Source organism: Spinacia oleracea, chromosome 4 (genome assembly GCF_020520425.1).
Source record: "Spinacia oleracea cultivar Varoflay chromosome 4, BTI_SOV_V1, whole genome shotgun sequence".
Lineage (NCBI taxonomy): Eukaryota > Viridiplantae > Streptophyta > Magnoliopsida > Caryophyllales > Amaranthaceae > Spinacia > Spinacia oleracea.
This window is the reverse complement of record NC_079490.1, coordinates 4,857,095-4,876,189: the sequence shown is the minus strand read 5'-3', so window position 1 is coordinate 4,876,189 and position 19,095 is coordinate 4,857,095. Positions and strand designations below refer to the sequence as shown.

Genomic DNA, 19,095 nt, shown 5'->3' with positions numbered 1-19,095 from the left:
ACCGTCATATCGCTTCACTTCTGTCTCGATAGCTCTACCGAACAACTCTTGAGTCGCCGGATTTCCAAAGAAACCACATCCATTCTTCGTTGCAGAGTTTGTTGCTAGTTGGCGTTGAACATTATCAATTTTGTGTTTTTGTTGTTGTTGTTGTTGTTGTTGTTGTTGTCCATCTTCTTCAATTCTCTAATTGATCTAGAGTGAAGTATTATTTTCTTGTATTGTTATTTGATGATTACTACTACCGTGTGAGGTATTTATAGGTTCGAATTGAAGTTGTGTGGATCCAATTCCTAAACAAAATAGAATTTGTCTAATTGATCTAAATATGTATTGTTTTTATTGTATGTTTTCTTGTATTGTTATTTGTTGATTACTACCGTGTGCTTATTTATATATTTGAATTGAAGTTGTATGAATCCAATTCCTAATCAAAATAAAACTTGCCTATTTTTTCTGTTGTTGGACAATAACTTGCAGTTCAAGGCAATTATATACGAAGTATTATTCTCTAGAACCGATATGGTTGGTTGAAATTGTAAGAATATATGTTACGCCATCCGTCCCGGAATACTCGTAACAGTTTGATTAAACACGCTTGTCAATGCATAACTTTGATTACAATATCTTCAATTATATATTATAAAAACATATAAAATATATATTAAGATGAAACTAACAATATATTATATGCCAACACTTATTTTCATATATTATAAACAAAATAGGGTCAAAGTAAATTATGTGAATAGTGCAAAAAGTCAAACTGGTGCAAGTATTCCGGGACGGAGGGAGTAATATATTCTGATTAATTGTAAATTGATTGTAATTGTAAATTAGTGAAACATTCAATATATTAACATGTATATTCTTACAAATAATAATAATCATAATAATCACTTTTGCTTTTTTTTAATAAAAATATCCTACTTATGTTTTTCTTTTACTTAAAATGCAAATTACGTATTTTTAGGAACTATTCCTATGCCTATCTAAATCTAATCCTAAACAAAAAATAATAATAAATTAGCAAACGTAACTCTGTATAGTTTCCTAAACATGCACTATTTAGTAAACAAATACAATTTCAACACGGAGTACTAGGTTTAAGAAAGTAAAGTGTTTTCAAAACATTATTAAAATCCAACACCATAGTTGAAGAAGGTAAACACTTAATTAATTAACTACATTGATATGGGTAGTAAGAAAAGGAAAGTGTAACATCTAATCTGGGACAGATAAAAAAGGAAAGTGTAACAACTAATTTGGAACGGAGGGAGTAATTTGTTTTTTGTATTTGAGTTTTAATATAGGAAAATGTTGATGGAGTTCCAGGGATTATGAGCTTGTTATGTTTTAAGCCCATGTCAGACTTGTACTTCATTATGCTGACTTTTGCTACAAGATTACCATAGTTGTTGACTATGGTTGACTTATCCCGACTTTTGCTAAAAGTTGACCGTAGTTGACTAATACGACTCTTACATGTCTAAATCGTGTAATACAAGTGTTATCGTGTCTATTGTCTAAAATCATCTAATACGAGTTATATTGCTCAATTGGTGTTACTGGTTTGCAGTTACTCTACTCTTCTGCTATGCATTGGTGTATCTGGTCTGCATTTGTGTTGCATTGCTAGATCTGTCTGCTCAGTCTCATGCTTCTTGGTTTGGTTTTGTGTTTGTCATCGTTGTTGCCTCGTGTCTAAATTGCTAACTGCTACTCAGTGGCGGATCCAGTGTATGGGGAGTGGGGTCACTTGAAACTTGGCCAAAAAGAATTGCGTAATTTTAGTTAATTTTCGACTAATTCGTATTAAAAAGTACCTAATTTAGTTAATTTTTCACTAATTTTGTAATAATGACCCGGCTTAGTACAATTTCTAGATCCGCCACTGCTGCTGCTGCATTAACTGCTGTTGCTGCTAACTGCTAACTGCTAACTGTTGTTGCTGCTAACTGCTGTTGCATTAACTGTTTGCTGGGAACGGCTGCTATTCTTTGTCTTGTAATCTGATGAGTATTTGAGTTCCTTATCTCATCCACCTCAGTGCAATTACATTGAAAAATCCTTTACGAAAGCTTGTTACTTTCTGCATCAAATGCAACGTTTTTGTAGCCATTTTCTTTCACTAATCTGGTTGACATTTTTTTTAATTTTTTTTTAAGAAAATGAGATATCCATTTCAGACGTCAAATTCCTGTTTTCTTGATCATCAGATTAAGGCATGTTTTCCAGAATTCTTTGTGTCTAAATGGATTTTGAGTTCTAGATCTTTTTTCATATCATCAGTATTTTACTAGCAGGAACTATTCTTTTGTCTAAATGGTTTGTGGCATTCACTTTAGGTAAGGTGTCTTTTGTTAATCATTGGTTCTTAGGGTGTTATTTATATAATCATTGCTCTGATTTTTTTCTTTTCTGTTACTACAGTTTTTATATATCATGTCCATTTTATGCTCATATAACTTTTGTAACCATGTTTTATCACTTGTTTCAGCTCATCAATACAGCTTTATGTACATTGGCATCTTCATTGCCGTGAACATCGCCTTATTCAGATCTCCATAGACCAGAATTCATCTGTTTCAGTACAGGCTGCTGGTTTGTGTCACACAGTGCCAAAACTGCAATTTTCAAGGATGCTAAAAAGACAATCAGATTCTTAATGCTAACTCCAACAAACAGCTAACTAACTTTGTTAACAACCTAACATTCCTCTCAAGTCTGATTTGTATCAAAAAAAAAAATCTGTAGCCACCTCTGTATTTGCTTCACTAATTGTCAGAGCTGCCGAGAACACCAACCATGAATTTCTATAGCCTAAACTGAACCAAAAAGGTACACAAAACCACTGCTTATAACCACTAATAATATGTGTAGTCTCCAAAGAGAAGACAACACAACACAAGGCCAACAAACCCAATTGATGAAACTCATTACTGCTGTGATTGTTGCTGCTGACAGTTTCCAGCAAGACTTCCTGTCACCAATTCACCATTAAAGAAGATGTATACGAGGAGGCTAAGGAAGAGGCCTCATGTTAGACTAGTACTGCTACTGTAGTCAAAACCATTCACACGAAAATCAAATGAATTGTCTGATTCTCCAAGAATATGTGGTTCACGTTCGACCAAAATTGCTTGTTGATTAACATGTGATGATGTAGGTAGAAAAGAATTTCTTAGGATTAGTAAGTACATCAACTTGTACTAATTCTGGAGAAGGAATTGACACAAAAGATTTTGAACATTTGAATGGTACTTCTGCATTATAAAACCTTGTTCTCGACTACTGTTGAGCTTACTTCTTCTTGAATGGCAGTTGATTCATGGATTTTATCAACTCCAATGCAATTACATAATCACCTTCTTCATCACATACCACAACAAAAACCCAATTGTCACCACTATGGAAAAATTCATGTACTGGGAGTAATGGTTCATCACACCATCACAAAATCCTTTATTCCAACTATCACAACATTCATTCTTCAAAAGCTTTTTGAATGATTTTATTACCTTATTCTGTTGAGAAGCTTCAAGTTGTGGAATGATTGGTTCTTCTCGTTGAAGATTGTTGTAAAAATCATCAATCCCCATTTTGCAACGTGCTAGAACAAATTCCTCCCAGATTCTGGATCAAAAATGATTGGAAAGACGTCAAGAACTCTATGATTCTTGGCTCGGCATTTACTCAAACAGGTTGTGTGCAAGAAGAATTTCTCCAAAAATTCTACAGATTCAAGGAAGAGTGAAGCTCAAAAATGGCGGAAAAATGTTGCAGGCCCTAGAATTGAAGGTGAGCAAGCAATCAATCAATTACAATTTCTTACCCAGATCTCCTCAACAGTTTGACTCTATTTCTAGCCAAACTAATTCTTAGTTTCAAGAACTGATGTTGAACTGAGATCGATCCATTGTAATCAATTCGGCTCTGATACTAATATTGCAGGAGCTAAGCTAAACTGCTAATAATTCTCCAATGAACATGATAGAAGACCAAAAATGAGATTGAAAGGGAGAGAAAGGCATAACTTCATAGAAAATTTCAGAAAGAGGGAAATGAGGTTTTGTATTAATCTTTGTGGATGAGAAATAAAAGCTATGATTCAGCTTATTTATACAACAAAAGCTAACAGGCAATCAAATTCTTAATGCTAACTCCAACAAACAACTACTAACTTTGTTAACAACATAACATTCCTCCCCTCAGAAATATATGATGCATTACTCGATCTCGCTGTATATTGTTTCTAGAGACTTCTAGAGAGGCAGACTGACGAAACCTGTAAATCGACAACTACTGCAAGATTAAGCGTTAGCGAGGAGAGGAGAGGTACAGTCTTGAAAGAAGACTATCTTAACTTTTGTTGTATCGTTCCATCAAAAAAAATAGTGTTAGCGAGGAGAGCTCATTTCAAGTATTATGTCCTTCTCCATTGTAAACAGTCGAGATGCTTCGCTTCCTTTCCTGCAAGGCACATTACAGAGGCCCTTAAGTTCATTACTTAAGATACGATTCTCATCACAATCCAACTCAGCCCTCGGATGATTGACAGGTTTCGTCTTCAACTCTTCTAACTCCTTCGCCACCTCTTTCATGGATGGCCTGTCTTCACCTTTTACACTAAGACATTGTTCTGCAAGCTTTGCAAACATGGTAAGTTGCTTCTGAGTTGCTTCTTTAATGAATCGAGGCTCAACAATGTCGAACAACTGGTTGTTCCTCACTGAATGAAGGAAATAGGCTGCTAAATTCCCATCTTCAACTCCAGTTCCCCACAAAAGCGGTTTTCTCCTTGTTAAGAGCTCAAGGAGAACTACACCAAAGCTGTAGACATCACTTTTATCAGTCAGGTGGTTTGTTTGGAAGTATTCGGGGTCAAGATACCCAAATGTACCTTGAACTAGAGTGGTAACTTGACTTTGATCAATCGGAACTAGTCTCGAGGCTCCAAAGTCGGATATTTTGGCAGTAAAGTTATCATCCAATAAAATGTTGGATGACTTGATATCCCTGTGTATTATAGGTATTGAAGCCGCTGAGTGGAGATAAGCAATCGCGTTAGCAGCCTCTGTTGCGATTCTTAAACAATTTTCCCATGAAAGCCAAGTTGCATCGCCTTTTTCGTGAATATGCTCGAATAGGTTGCCATTCGAGACATATTCATACACCAAAAGAGGCACTTCAGTCTCCAAACAACATCCCAATAGTTTAACCACATTTCTGTGGTTGATCTGAGTTAGGATGACCACCTCATTGATGAATTGCTCAACTTGACTCTGACTACTTATCTTTGATTTTTTTATCGCGACTATTTGCTGATTTGATATAATACCTTTGTACACAGTGCCAAAACCGCCTTTGCCGAGGATGTTTTCTTTACTGTAGTTCTTTGTGGCTGCCTTTAGCTCGATGACCTTGAATATTCTTGTTGATTCTTTGTCCCCATACAAGGCAAGTTGTTGTTTCAGTAATAAACCGCCATTTTGTTGAAAGAATTTCTCCTTCATTAAGATAAGTTTCCTTTTCCTGAAGCAGACATATATGTTACCAGAGCATACCAACACTAAGCCAATGACAGAACCTGCATGAAATATTTTGAAGGATTAGTTGTTGCCTATAAGGGGCGATATCATCGGCAGATAAAACCTAAACTTATCTGAACTGAACTTTTCTGAACTTATTGGAACTGATTAAATCAAAGTTGATTGGAACTTGTTGGACCTTATCAGACCTGATTGTAAGAGAACAAACTTGAGAGAATCAACTTATAAGACCTGATTGGAACTTATATGACCTGATTGAAACTTTTTGACCAGTGATTGAGCCACCAAGTACCTACACCTAGCCACAAGCCATTGAAATTCATCCAGACTCCAGAGTAGAAGATTATTGGTTTAAATCTTGCAGGCCAAATCATCTCCAAAATAATTAGCAGGCCAAGAAAGCAAATCCTAGGTTTTTGTTTTGAGTTTCCCTTCTTTTTTAGAGTACATACTTGTTTGAGAGCTAGGTAAAAATTTAACCACAATGGTCATTTGGTAGACTTACAATACCATAAGAGCTATAGGAAGGGGATAACTATAGATTTGTTGGTTGTTTATTACACAAAATTGTATTTCCTAGGAGTTTTACTTCCCACGAAACAAGAAAGCTGCTTAGCTACTATGAGTTAGGTAAGTGGCATTTCCAACAATTTACCAAAAGGATTTGAATATGCGTCAAAAAGGGTGGTTGGAGTTAATTAAGGACTATGATCTAGACATCCAATATCACGAAGGGAAAGCCAATGTATTGAGTAGGAAATCAAGTCATAGTGTGAATGCGTTAGTAGTTGCTAACGAATTGTGCAAGGATATGCAACGATTAAACCTGGAGATCGTGAATGGTGAATGTCTGGAGGGAATGATGAATGCGTTGACTATTCAACCATCGGTATTTGATGAGGTTAAGGAGAATCAAGTTGGGGATGTAAAGTTGGAGCAAATCAAGGAAAAGATTTTGCAAGGAAATGAGACGTTCCGAGTAAAAGAAGCTTCCAAAATCTTGGAAAATGCGACTTCCTATGTTCAAACAAACAACCACTTCGTTTTTACATGCGTACCAGCTAAGCGAGTAGACTAGTGAAATTTAGATAGCTTACCAACCACGATAACGGCTATCCCCCAGGTAAAATCAAATTCACCATTGCAAACAAAAGAATCAGGTCTTATCTGCAAGCAACTCCCAGGTTTGCATCGTTTACAATTATCTGAGACTGAAAAGATAGAACGGTGTTAGTAAACTAATAGGATGTTAATATAGAAGTGGCAAGTAGGTTGGTATGGAACTGTGTTAATAAACTAATAGGATATTAATATACAAAAATCAAGGTTATTACCTTGGCATCCGTAGGGAATATATGGATTTCCGTGGTAGCCTTCCTTGCAGAAACAAATGAAACCTTCTTCCATTTTTGCAGTATAATTATATTTTAGACAGTACCTCTTGTTGTCACCAGCCCAGGGCATATTAATACCAGTAGAATTTGCGACCATCCAGCCTAGCACTGTCGGGACAGCTGAGAACTGATACGGATCACTAGGATCAACATAGAACTTGTTCATGTAGGTTTCGCTAACCAACTTGGTGCTTGTGCAATTATGAGACCCCGTTAGAAAGTTCAATACATCTAAGCGATACAGATCAAGAGAGCCACTTTCCATCAAAGTAATTTTGCAACACCCGATGCCAACACAAGAAGAGAAATACTTATCATGTATACTCTCATCACAAAGTGAACTGCACCCACCCAGGATTGCGTTGCTTCTATTCCTCATGACCACACTGCTTCCACATCCCCCCACTAGTAAAACATTGTCCGTCCCTGTGAACCAATAAGGAGTCCCACCAAAATCGAGGCTACTTATACTAGCAGTTTGGATACCACAGGTCCTTTGTACTGGGGTTTTCACCGTGATCCTTTGCGATTCCTCATTCGAGCTGTAGAAGTAAGCTTTTAGCGTTATCTCTTCAACCTCAAGGTTGAATGAACGTAAAAAAGGTTTTGGGGGAGTTAAAGATGAATTGCAGATGATCTCATACGAGGGATCGAGGTAGCAACCACTTCCGATACCAAATGGATAAGGAATACTCACACCTCCACAATTCTCTGGACATTCAGGCTGTGTGATGGGGAGTGCAGCTACCATTGGTAATGATGCCATCCATAGTATTGCTGCAATAAGCAGAAACAATAATGTTGTTTGGCTATTCATTATTTCTGCAAGGTTTTTCTTTTCTGTAGACATGCCTGGTTGTGACTTGTGAGGATAAAATGCAAAACAATAATATATGTGGAGTGTAAGAGTAAGACACTGACTGAGTCTACTATAACATCACTGCACATAAAGTATATTTTTTTTTTTATTTAATGCACATAAAGTATATACTTGGACTAAAAGTAGCATGAAACGGTCCAATTCCCATTATACCTCAGCAAATTGAATGTTAATCTGTATTATTGAACAAACAAATACGAAGTACTATATTTTTACTAAACACATGCAACTGCAGAGTGCAGACCATACTAATTTAATTTGGATAAATTCTTCAAATCAGGATCATACCGTACACAAAAAATGGAATTCTGAGTTTACGGCAACTTTATATTTTTCTATGCTGATGTACCTTATACAGTTGACTTATTTTTTTCCCTTTTTCTGTTTTAGTTATCTATCCTTTACTAATTCCAAGGAATGTTCGTAAAATGTGTTTTCTTATTCTGCTTTACAGACCAAAATGAGTTAAAGATTAACTAGGAAAATAATTTTCCCTTCAATCAAACATGGCCTTAAAGAAAAGGGCTGCCGAAATTACTGCAAAAGTTGGACTTAGTGTATAAGCTTTCACCTTTTTATAATAGGTGGAATCATCTACAATTATTCCCTTCATTAGAGGCGATAAACGAAATTGAATTAAAACTCAAGTACATGTACCACAAATAAAGGGGATAAAGTACCATTGTTACAAGGAACGTGGTACGGGAACGCTGCCCCTCCAAGTTCCCGGAACGATGGGTTATTTTATTTTTTTGGAATTTAAATTTTATGATACAAAACTTGAGCAATAGAAGTATATAACAACCAGAAATTCATATTTCATTAACTCAAAAGTTTCAATCTCTAATACAGTAGTACGATATTACGATTGATCAATAATAGCAAAGAGCAAAACTACACCTTCATAATTCAGCATACAAAACATTAAGCAGCAAAGAGCAAAACTACAACTACATAATTCAGCATACAAAACATTAAAGCAACGTTAGAAAACCAGAAAATAAACCTATGCCTAGTTTCTCTTCCACTTAGAACCTGCTCCTCCTTCGTCAACATCCACCAACCTTAAGTCGAGCAATCTAACAGTAGAATCTTCCACACAAGAGTTCTCGGGATCAATATCCCACATCCTAGAAGCGCCGGTTTTGTAGCATGATGTGAAGCAGGATATGATTCTTAAATTACAATGGATGAACACTAACTTTTCAGCACGAAGTGCATTGAAACAATTTCTTTTAATGTTGTGAATATAAGAATATGTACTCCAAACCCGCTCAGCCGAAGAACTTGTAATTGGCTGTGATAGAACTCTTATTGCAACTTCTGGAGCCATAGGTGGACTACCAAGCGATAGGTATCATTGTCACCGCATCTGCCTTAGCTGCTGCTGTCCCAAATATCCCTTGCTTTCCTTGAAATATGGCAATTTGCTCCCTAAACAGACTTCTCTCATTTGCATCTTCTCTTATTTTATCCAATGCTTGGAGGTATCCTTGAGCCACCTCTTTATCAAAATTGGGTGCTCTCCTTTGTACTCCACCGGGTGCAACAGTTTTAAGATAGTTTGAGTCATAACATAAAGGATTTAGAGCATTTCCAAGACAGTACATTGGAATGTTCATCTTTTCCCAACGTGCAAGCAAGATTTCCAAGACAATAAATTGGTTATTACTAAGCCTATTTATTTAATGATCAAGTTTGCTGACGGAGAAGGACAAAAGATGGGCGAAGTGTATGAGAGAATGGATTGTATGATTGAAGAAATCAATGATATTATGAGAAACAACAAACGGAAGAAAACAAAGAAAAGGTGGAGAAAATCTTGCTTGCACGTTGGGAAAAGATGAACATTCCAATGCACTATCTTGGAAATGCTCTCAATCCTTTGTATTACGACTCAAACTATCTTAAAACTGTTGCACCTAGGGGAGTACAAAGGAGAGCGCCCAATTTTGATAAAGAGGTGGCTCAAGGATACCTCCAAGCATTGGATAAAATAAGAGAAGATGCAAATGAGAGAAGTCTATTTAGGGAACAAATTGCCATATTTCAAGGGAAGCAAGGGATATTTGAATGCGGTGACAATGACACCTATTGCTTGGTGGTCCACCTACGGCTCCGAAACTCCAGAGTTACAGAAGTCGCAATAAGAGTTCTATCACAACCAATTACAAGTTTTCGGGTGAGCGGGTTTGGAGTACATATTCTTATATTCACAACATTAAAAGAAATCGCCTCAATGCACTTCGTGCTGACAAGCTAGTGTTCATCCATTGTAATTTAAGGCTCATATCCCACTTCACATCATGCTACAAAACCGGCGCTTCTAGGATGTGGGATATTGATCCCGAGAACTCTTGTGTGGAAGATTCTACTGTTAGATTGCTCGACTTAAGGTTGGAGGATGTTGATGAAGGAGGAGCAGGTTCTAAGTGGAAGAGAAACTAGGCCTAGGTTTATTTTCTGGTTCTCTAACATTACTTTAATGTTTTGTATGCTGAAATACGAAGTTGTAGTTTTGCTCTTTGCTTAATGTTTTGAATGCTGAATTATGAAGGTGTAGTTTTGCTCTTTTGCTATTATTGATCAATCGTAATATCGTACTATTGTATTAGAGATTGAACCTTTTGAGTTAATGAAATATGAATTTCTGGTTGTTTTATACTTTCATTGCTTAAATTTTGTATTATAAAATTTAAATTCGAAAAAAAAAAATTAAATAAAAATAACCCATCGTTCCGGGAACTTGGAGGGCAGCGTTCCTCGTGCCCGTTCCCGTACCACATTCCGGAATGTCCCGCGTTCCGTGTAACATTGGTATAAACTAAAAACACCAAAAATCAATATGCTTTCACATTCATATTTCCCATTAGGAAACCTGGGAATTGTAAAATAGCTAGTGCCTAACAGAAAGAATAAGAGATGAGGTAAATAAAGAAAGATGGCAAATAACATGTTCCCCGGTAAGAGATAAAGAAAAGAATGAGTAAGGAAACAGAAGCCTGACCTTCACTTTCTTGAATTTTTTATAACTGGGCGTATTGGGTGCATGTGGAGGATGAAGCACTTTACAGATCCAGCACCTGCAGAAGACGAACAGTATTGACTTAGCAATCAGTCTTTGACTCCTGTGATTAAGCCTTAAAGTAAGCAGTAGAACCATGGATCTTGAAGCTCTTCCAGTTGAACTGATGGATATATCTTGTAGTGAATCACAGTAATACTCTGTAGCTTTTATCCCAAACTGCTCAATCATTTATCATCTTTTGTTCTGGTAAGAAATATTCTCTGTTCTTTCGTGACAGGTGGCTTGAGCAACAGTTTTGGGCATTAGTTGCAACTCTATGACCATATTTCTTGAACCTGCTTTCGCATTTCTTCTTGAAACGCCAGGCAATAAGCTTAGCTAATAAAGGAGATTCATCACGAGTATATTACTTTATGTGACTTTATAGTTGTCAACTTTAGATAAGGTACATTTTTTATGGTGCAAACAGTGGTGAGACTGGTGACTAAGGCTGCAAAAGAAGCTCCTTTAACAAAATCTCAGCTTGTTCTTAGCAACTAAAGACTCCTCTGCTGTCGAACAGTGACCATGGTTGATGCCTATAAAAAAAAAAAAAAAAACTCATCAGTATACGCCATAGTCTCTATACCAACACCTGGCAGTCTGACAGTTAGCACAGCACTTCTACTAAAATTCAAGTACCCAAAACAAATAGTCATTAACATTTTAACTCTTTGGCCATTAAGAGTCTTTTATAATGCAAAGAGTATTAAATGATGAGTAAGAGGTAAACAAGGAAAGATGAGGGGTGATGAGGGAACTGAAATTCTGACCTGCAAGGCAAGTAGTGGAAGTAGCATCAGTTTCCTGGGTTGTTTTTACTTGTTTCTCCAGGTCTGTTAACTCAGAAGAGCTAATAACAGAACATATTGCTCATGCATGAAAGTTGAAGCAGAATTTCAACCAGTTCCGACACCAGCAGCAGAACCAACAGCATTGAGCTTGAAGCATCTGTCAACTGCAGTCGCCACGGGAATAGTTCTCTTTCCAGGCTTCTGAGTGTTTTGCAGTTTTTTAGTTCTGATAACTGTTCTAGAGCAACTGGGTTCAGACAATCACAGATTCACAGTTCCATGACCATTATTCTTGAATCCTCCTGCAGTTTCTTCTTGAAGATCTGCTTAATGAGCTTGTCTAGCTGAAAGGACCCATGACCTAATAAGAGTATATTACTGAGAGCAGAAAATATGGTAGGCCTAACATATCTGAGATCTCATCAAAATCACAGTTCCTGTATCAGAAGACACACAGCTAAAACCTAAAAGGAAGACTGTAGTCACCAAAGTGGAACTTTGAGGTTATAGTTATATGACCACGGACCTCTGAAGTTACATGAGAGTCGGAATCATATCATTGATTACATCATCATTAACCATTCTTAGGTTTGCCAAGAGCCAACCTTGATAGTGAAGAAATGAAAACTATGTGAACCGGTGGAGTTAACTTGGAAAGCTGAATAAACTTCATGCAGAATCATAATCTGCAGGATAATAATTATATATTCATAATGACAGAGTTACATGAGTGTCTGCCCCCTTTCCCCCTGGAAAAACCAAGAAAATAATATATCCACACAATACACATAGGACAGAAGGACAACACCAGATATTCATTGCAGTGCAACGATATCAGTGACTAATCAGTTCTGAAAGTGGAAGAATATAGATAACGAAAATGTAATACATCTTCATGAGCTCGTCCAATTGTATTTGAGTTCATTTGCAGAAATATTAATGCCAAGAAGAGAGAGATCCTGACGCAACTCATCTGCACCTTTAAATTGCAAGCCAACCATTCCAACACTTACTGCTCCCTCCACATTTTTAATCCTGCTACCAAAAATCTCATCACAACAATGACATGTAGATATTCAAATACCATCAGAAAACACAGGTCCCAATTATGTAACACTCATAGTAGTATCCGACATGACCTGGTCAACTTTAGCAAGATTTTCCATATATTTTGAAGAATTATACCCAAGCATCCAGGGTAAAGTGTAAAGTATCAAATACACGTCCAGCATAAATACAGCTTTAAAATACCTCCATATGACCTCCAATTTGGGCCTATTATTGAACAAGCTATTAAGAAATCTTGGTCCATGACAGGGAATAGGCCGATAACTACTAAAGCCTAGCCACCAAGGCATAAATGCCTTATAAATAGCCAACAAATGGAGATCTCAAGGTATGTTCATTACTAAAACCGTACACCAATACAGATCTAGTCTTTCTCTCAATAAAGCTAACCTAGGCATCGGGGAGGTTTTCTAAGATTAAACACCGATGCCAGCTTACGTATGCATGTAGTATAGCCCAAAACAAAACCAACCGAAGTCTTCCTTACACAATACAAATCAACCTCATCCGAGGTGATTGTTTCATACCCGAAATACCAACTAAAAATCACTCTGGTTTTGTAGTTTTTTTAGTTTACATCAGTTATTGAACATTTTTTTAGAGAAACAGATGTATAACAGAAAATACAAGGCAACAGACCACAATCCATCCTATACAGCTCCCCTACCAGGCAATCAGTCCAACTCAACCCCTAACCTAAAAAGGGAGAGAGACAATCTGAAAATAAAGATAGTTCATGTTCAAATGTAAGAAACAATGAAACACATAAGTTTACCAAGCTAAGAAAATAAGACAATTCATGTTCAAATGTCTAAAAGAGAGCTTTAGAAATTAGAATAGGTCCAGTGAACACCAAATACTCAATTTGCAGGCAAGAGGTTGAATATCATACCACCAGGAGAAGCATTGAACTAATGTTAAGATTTTAACGACCAAAATCAGAAATGCTAGTAGCAATTACCTGTCATCAACAAAGATACAGCTTTCGGGCTCAACCTGAAGGTGTCTGAAGGCTTCACTATAAAAATCAGGGTCTGGCTTCAATTTTCCTGTAGTGCATAAATAAGAGAAACCAAATGAAAGAAGAACTAGAAAACCGATTGGTTTTCAGAATAATCATTTTACTCATTGATCAAAAAGAGGGGAAAGAGGGAGGAGGATGTTGGACACATCTCCATAGTCCAAACAAGGGAAGTTTGGATGTGATAGCAGAGTAATATAACCAAGATAATATGATCACTAGAAATATTTAAAAAAAAAAAAACTGATACGGACAACTGGGACCTTTGAGCAAACAAAATTAAATAGTACATTAGCTGCTAACTCTTGGTTTCTCATGAAAATCCAAAACACAAATGCTATAAGGTGTCTTGGTCCCCCCCCCCACAAAAAAAAAAAAAAAAGGAATGCAAAAACGCACACACGCAACACACAATGTACATGAAATAAATAAAAGCCTCTATTAACTGGATGTCGACAGAGTCCTTAAATTAGATTCATGCAAATTAAGGGAGAGATAATTGCCCCAGAGCTACGAAGAACGTCAGACATTCATACATAGTCCCTCCTCCAAACTTTCGTTTTACTCTGACAAAGTAAATGGAATGCATAAAGAAAATAAACAGGCAATGTCATTTTGGAAACACAACATATTTAATACTCACATATCTTTCCAAACAAAAATAGTTTAAGCTACAACGGAAACCCGATAATCCGATATACCCTCCTAAAATTACCCATTGATAACGAGAACTGTTTGAGAATTTCTTGTACCAAACTCTAATAAAAATCAAGATTCAATGACATAGCAATATAACTGAGTGAATGACAAGTGAACTTGGCCCTAGAGTTTGTTCACAGCCAAAGATATCCCGGTGGTAGGCATGGCTACATGTGGCGAGTCATACCATTAATGATAATGAGAATAACACGGTTAAATAGGAATGGACAATCATTAACTACACTCTTGTAACATATATGTGCAGCAATGTACATGACAACAGTTGATTGCAAGGGCCTGAAACTAGACGTGAGTACGTGACTATTTCTGGACTCACATTTTGTTGGTTGGTGCAATTAAATGAAGAACTTAGGATCACTGGACATCCTACTACACAGTGTTAAAGACAAACTGTTCACTACAACTGGAAATCCATGGACTGATAGTAGAAGTGTAATATACCTGTTGCACAGGAGCAGAATGTCCAAGATAAATAAGTTGATAGCTTTAACTTATCCTCAATTAATTGGTACCTGTAAATAAAATCATTATACAACGAAGCAAGTCACATTAATAGAACAAGCAGAATGATACCCTGTCTTATTAGGAAATGAAAGAAATGTCAAATACCAGACTGGATAATTTGTAAAAGCGTGCATTTCGTAGTTGTTTAGTTTTAAGGCATGCAGCAGATCTTCGATACCATCTAAGTAGGAATATCCCCTTTTCATGCAATCTTTAAGGCCTACAAAGACAATTATAAAGCTTCAGGTTATCATATAACTAAGTAGCACAAGACCACAAGTCCAAGCAGTTCTATTGTCCTTTTAAATGTGTCACAAATGTTTATGCAAGATAGTTCCACAATGCATGATAATATAAGTTTTAGAAATCAACATTATGCATGGGATCTGTTTGGGAACTATCTTGCATATGGTCTCTAAAGCTCGAATCTCTATGTAATCTACGATCTCATAAAATAACATTAATATTCTTGCATATTACGGAGTAAAAACAAAAAAGGTCAAAGAGACTGCACGATAATAACACTTCATTCACTCTTCTGTAGGCTGTACTGGAAAGAAAAGGTCCAAACATGAACACCAACAGAAAACTGAAACTTGTAAATGAGACATTGTAGAGGCTCAAACCTTCAAAACATTTGTGACACGATAAATAAAGAAAAATAAAATAAACTTCCCAGCAGTTCAAAACTGGCACACATATTTACCATGCTCAAAAAAAGTTTCAACTCACCTTCCACATCGAGGTGTCTTCCGTCTTTGAAGAACTTTTTAGCTAATTCGTCCTGCACAGAGCAAACAAACAATTTAGACAGAAGGGATGATAGAATTATTGTTAACGTTGAAACTTGATGTCAACAGACTATCTAAATTCCTACCTAGAGGTCCAAATATACGATTAAATGTTTTAATATAGTATCATTACATATCCTGTCAAACTTCACACGTATACTATCCAAACTTTTTAACACTATTTGCCTCTTGCACAAAACATTATCGTTTTGGACATGCTAATTGTGGCTGTTACAGAGTCGATAACAGTTCCCATCAAACAGAATCAAAGGGTGCCAAAGAATATTCACTTCAGCTTACACAGTAGACCTTGAAGAGCAAACAAGATCATCTTGTTGAACTCACAGCTGCTACTTAATGAGAAGCAGATTGGAGTAACACGACTAGCACCCAAGGCCTAAGTATAAGAAAATCAACTTTTAAAGGAACCTAGAAAAGGAGGAAGTTTCTCTCAACAAGATACTAAGTTTTGGCAGCCTATATGCAAAACCAATTCAAACAGTTGATAAGAGAGCAGAACAACAACATTGCAATTTGATTGTCACTAGAAGCAAGCCCATATCAACGAAGTAAAAGGAAACCAACTGATGACAACCCAATTAACAACTATAATCTCCCAGAAATACTTGACCATGCCGCCAGCCCATAAAATGATTGTGGGCCAATGGTCTACATACTCTACAAGGAGAAAAGAAGGAAAAGGTAAACATACAAAAAGTTCAAAAAGAAATTACTGAAAAGAGGTTACTAAATAGGTGAAAGGAAAAACAGACTGGAAGACAATAGCATATTCAAGCAGATACAACTGTATTTTACATAAAAACACAAAGACAACCATCAGACTGCTCAAAAATCAAAATTAGATTCACACAGGCATTCACCATATACCTCATCAATCAATCCCTTTTCAAACTCACTCCAGGCAGTTGGATGCTTGCATTCCATCAATTCCTTCATAGACATGCTGTGCATGAAACCCACAATGGACATGACAACAACTTTACTTAGAATAAGAGGTATCAAATAATTAATAAAGCACTAACGCATGACTCAAGACACCACTATGAACTTCACCTTTTAATAGTTCTTCAGGTCAAGCGACTAAAAATTATACAGGAAACCAAGAAATAGGAAACCCAAAGTTCAAAAAGTATTACTCCGTAACATTCATCACTCCAAACTATTCAGTGATTCGAAACAATCTTTTGATTTTCTTATTCAATCTCTAATACCAGCACAGAGCATGTGGAAAAAAGTGTCCTGCTATATATGCTTAGCCTGAATTTAAGAAATGAATTTGACTACAAAGTCGGAATTTTGAAGTTTATGCAAATCTTTACATCAACGAACAAAATTAAGAGGTTTGCTTTGTGTATCTTGAACTAGAATCTAGAATCAAGCACAACCCACTAGATACTAGAGGGAACAAGGATCTAATATCCAATCACAGGTTAACTCCTTTATCAGTTTATCTCCAGTACCCTCTCCTATAGCAACTACATATAATTATAATAAAAAGCATTCACTCGTGTTTCCTCTTTTAACAATAACAAGTCACCCCTTCAACTAAGTCACTTCCTAGTTTCTAGCACTTTCAGGCGATTCAGTGGGTTCATCACAAACTATCTAACAACTTCTGATTCGCTTGCACCAATCTAACATCCTCGTCTCTTGCATCATTACACACTCATCTCCAAGAATAACCAATTAACAACACAAGATGATCAATTTTTTCCCAAATGTAATATCATCATCCCACAAAAACTAGTATGTTACACTACCTGGGCAAAGTCTCTCTACTCCAATGAGAATGATTACTGAAACATACTTTTAAAATCCATTATCCTATAATCCTAACAAGAATATCAGATGCATACAAATGTGCAAAACACACATAATATCCAAATTTATCCCGTCTTTATCCCCTAATCACTTCTTTTCGCCAAGCTACGACACCATACCACACCACTGCTCACAATGCCTCTAATGAGACTCCCACCTACAGCAGGCAAGGTAAGAAGGGAAACAGATGAAGAAGCTCCTCAAACTTACAGTGTAATTGCAAGAAGGTTATCAGAAAGACAGTCAATTGACCTACTCACAGCAAATAAGAAGAACAATTCCAGAAAATTCCTCCCACACTCGGGAGCATGATACTAATATAAACACTAAAACCAAAACAAAACCCAAATTCAATCAAATTGGTGAAGGAACATAGTAATTTCAGCAATTTCCCCCAAATCAAAGGAATGGGGAAAAAACAATCCACTCCAATTTCCAAGCTTTACCTCATTAACCCAGAAACATAAACACATCCCATATAAAAATTGATGGAAAAAAGGAGAAAAACAAAGGAAACGAAAGATACCCAAAAAAATCTGGAATGTCATGGTAAAAGGGATCACGAACAAGCGTATCCATAACATCAAACAGCAAAATGGGCAACTTCCTCTCCTCCATTGCAGCAGAAGAGTCAACAATGGTGTTTAAATTGGTATTATTGATGCTATCTTTCATGGTTATTGAACTTCTGGGGATTGATTTTGGTGGGTCTAGACAGAATTTATGAGGGAAACAGATTGTGGGTTTGTAAAGAAGGGCCATTTTCATTGTAACAGTAAAACGTGCAAACAGTAATAAATTCGCAATTTTGAGTGTCTGAGATTCAGTGAAAGAAACAGGGGAAACAGAGAGAATCAAATTTATAGGAGTTTGTGGAAGAGGATAATCGATTATCAAGTGTACAAATCTGGGCGTGATTCTCGCTCTTTCCTCCGATTTTGGTTTTTTTGTAAATGGCACGTTAAATGCCTGCTGATTGGACGTATGGAGTATGAACAAAGAGAGGTGATAGTATAAGTTCAGTAAAAATAAGTTTTTTACAAACACTTTCAATACATAAATAAGTTTATTTCACAAATTCTTATTTATAAGGGTTGTGCAATAAATATTATACACCAGGGTGAAAGTTGACTTAAAATGTTTAAAAGTTGTATTTATATATGTAAAAGTTATCTATTTTTTAATGATAAATTTTTTTATTTGAATAAAAATTATTTATTCAAAATTACTAATAATGTATAAATTAATCATTTAACCTTTAAAATATTTATCTATCAACTTTTTATTTTTATAATATAAAAGTTACTAAAAAGTAGGTTAAAGTTAAAAAAACTGCATAAAAGTTATCTTGGTGTACAATATATTTCCCAAATTCTTATATGAGACTGTCCTCACCATCAACTGATGGTGAGACCAGTTCACACTTGCGAATTTAGGTATGTTACTTCTATAGTTTACACAT

At 36.2% G+C, this 19,095-nt stretch overlaps 2 protein-coding genes across 4 annotated transcripts; both read right to left on the bottom strand.

The window, feature by feature from the left end:
* Positions 1 to 3,788: 3,788 nt before the first annotated feature.
* LOC110793194 (putative wall-associated receptor kinase-like 16) lies at positions 3,789 to 12,350 on the bottom strand. Of its 3 annotated transcripts, none has more exons than XM_056841390.1 (6): positions 12,214 to 12,350; positions 11,667 to 12,124; positions 10,834 to 11,432; positions 6,887 to 7,723; positions 6,650 to 6,763; positions 3,789 to 5,590 (listed from the first exon to the last, which is right to left on the bottom strand). In XM_056841390.1, the coding sequence occupies exons 4-6, from the start codon at positions 7,710 to 7,712 to the stop codon at positions 4,401 to 4,403; spliced, it is 2,130 nt and encodes a 709-aa protein (XP_056697368.1). In that variant the 5' UTR covers positions 7,713 to 7,723; positions 10,834 to 11,432; positions 11,667 to 12,124; positions 12,214 to 12,350; the 3' UTR covers positions 3,789 to 4,400. The 3 variants fall into 3 exon arrangements, with proteins under 3 accessions (XP_056697368.1, XP_021853743.1, XP_021853741.1); XM_021998051.2 differs by lacking the exon at positions 12,214 to 12,350 and having other exon boundaries at positions 10,834 to 10,909; positions 10,987 to 11,432; positions 11,667 to 12,179; XM_021998049.2 differs by lacking the exons at positions 10,834 to 11,432; positions 11,667 to 12,124; positions 12,214 to 12,350 and having other exon boundaries at positions 6,887 to 10,118.
* On the bottom strand, positions 12,328 to 18,594 carry LOC110793198 (flavin mononucleotide hydrolase 1, chloroplatic). The gene is made up of 7 exons (XM_021998057.2): positions 18,160 to 18,594; positions 16,680 to 16,755; positions 15,733 to 15,784; positions 15,106 to 15,220; positions 14,938 to 15,008; positions 13,717 to 13,804; positions 12,328 to 12,722 (listed from the first exon to the last, which is right to left on the bottom strand). The coding sequence occupies exons 1-7, from the start codon at positions 18,399 to 18,401 to the stop codon at positions 12,581 to 12,583; spliced, it is 786 nt and encodes a 261-aa protein (XP_021853749.1). The 5' UTR covers positions 18,402 to 18,594; the 3' UTR covers positions 12,328 to 12,580.
* Positions 18,595 to 19,095: the final 501 nt, after the last annotated feature.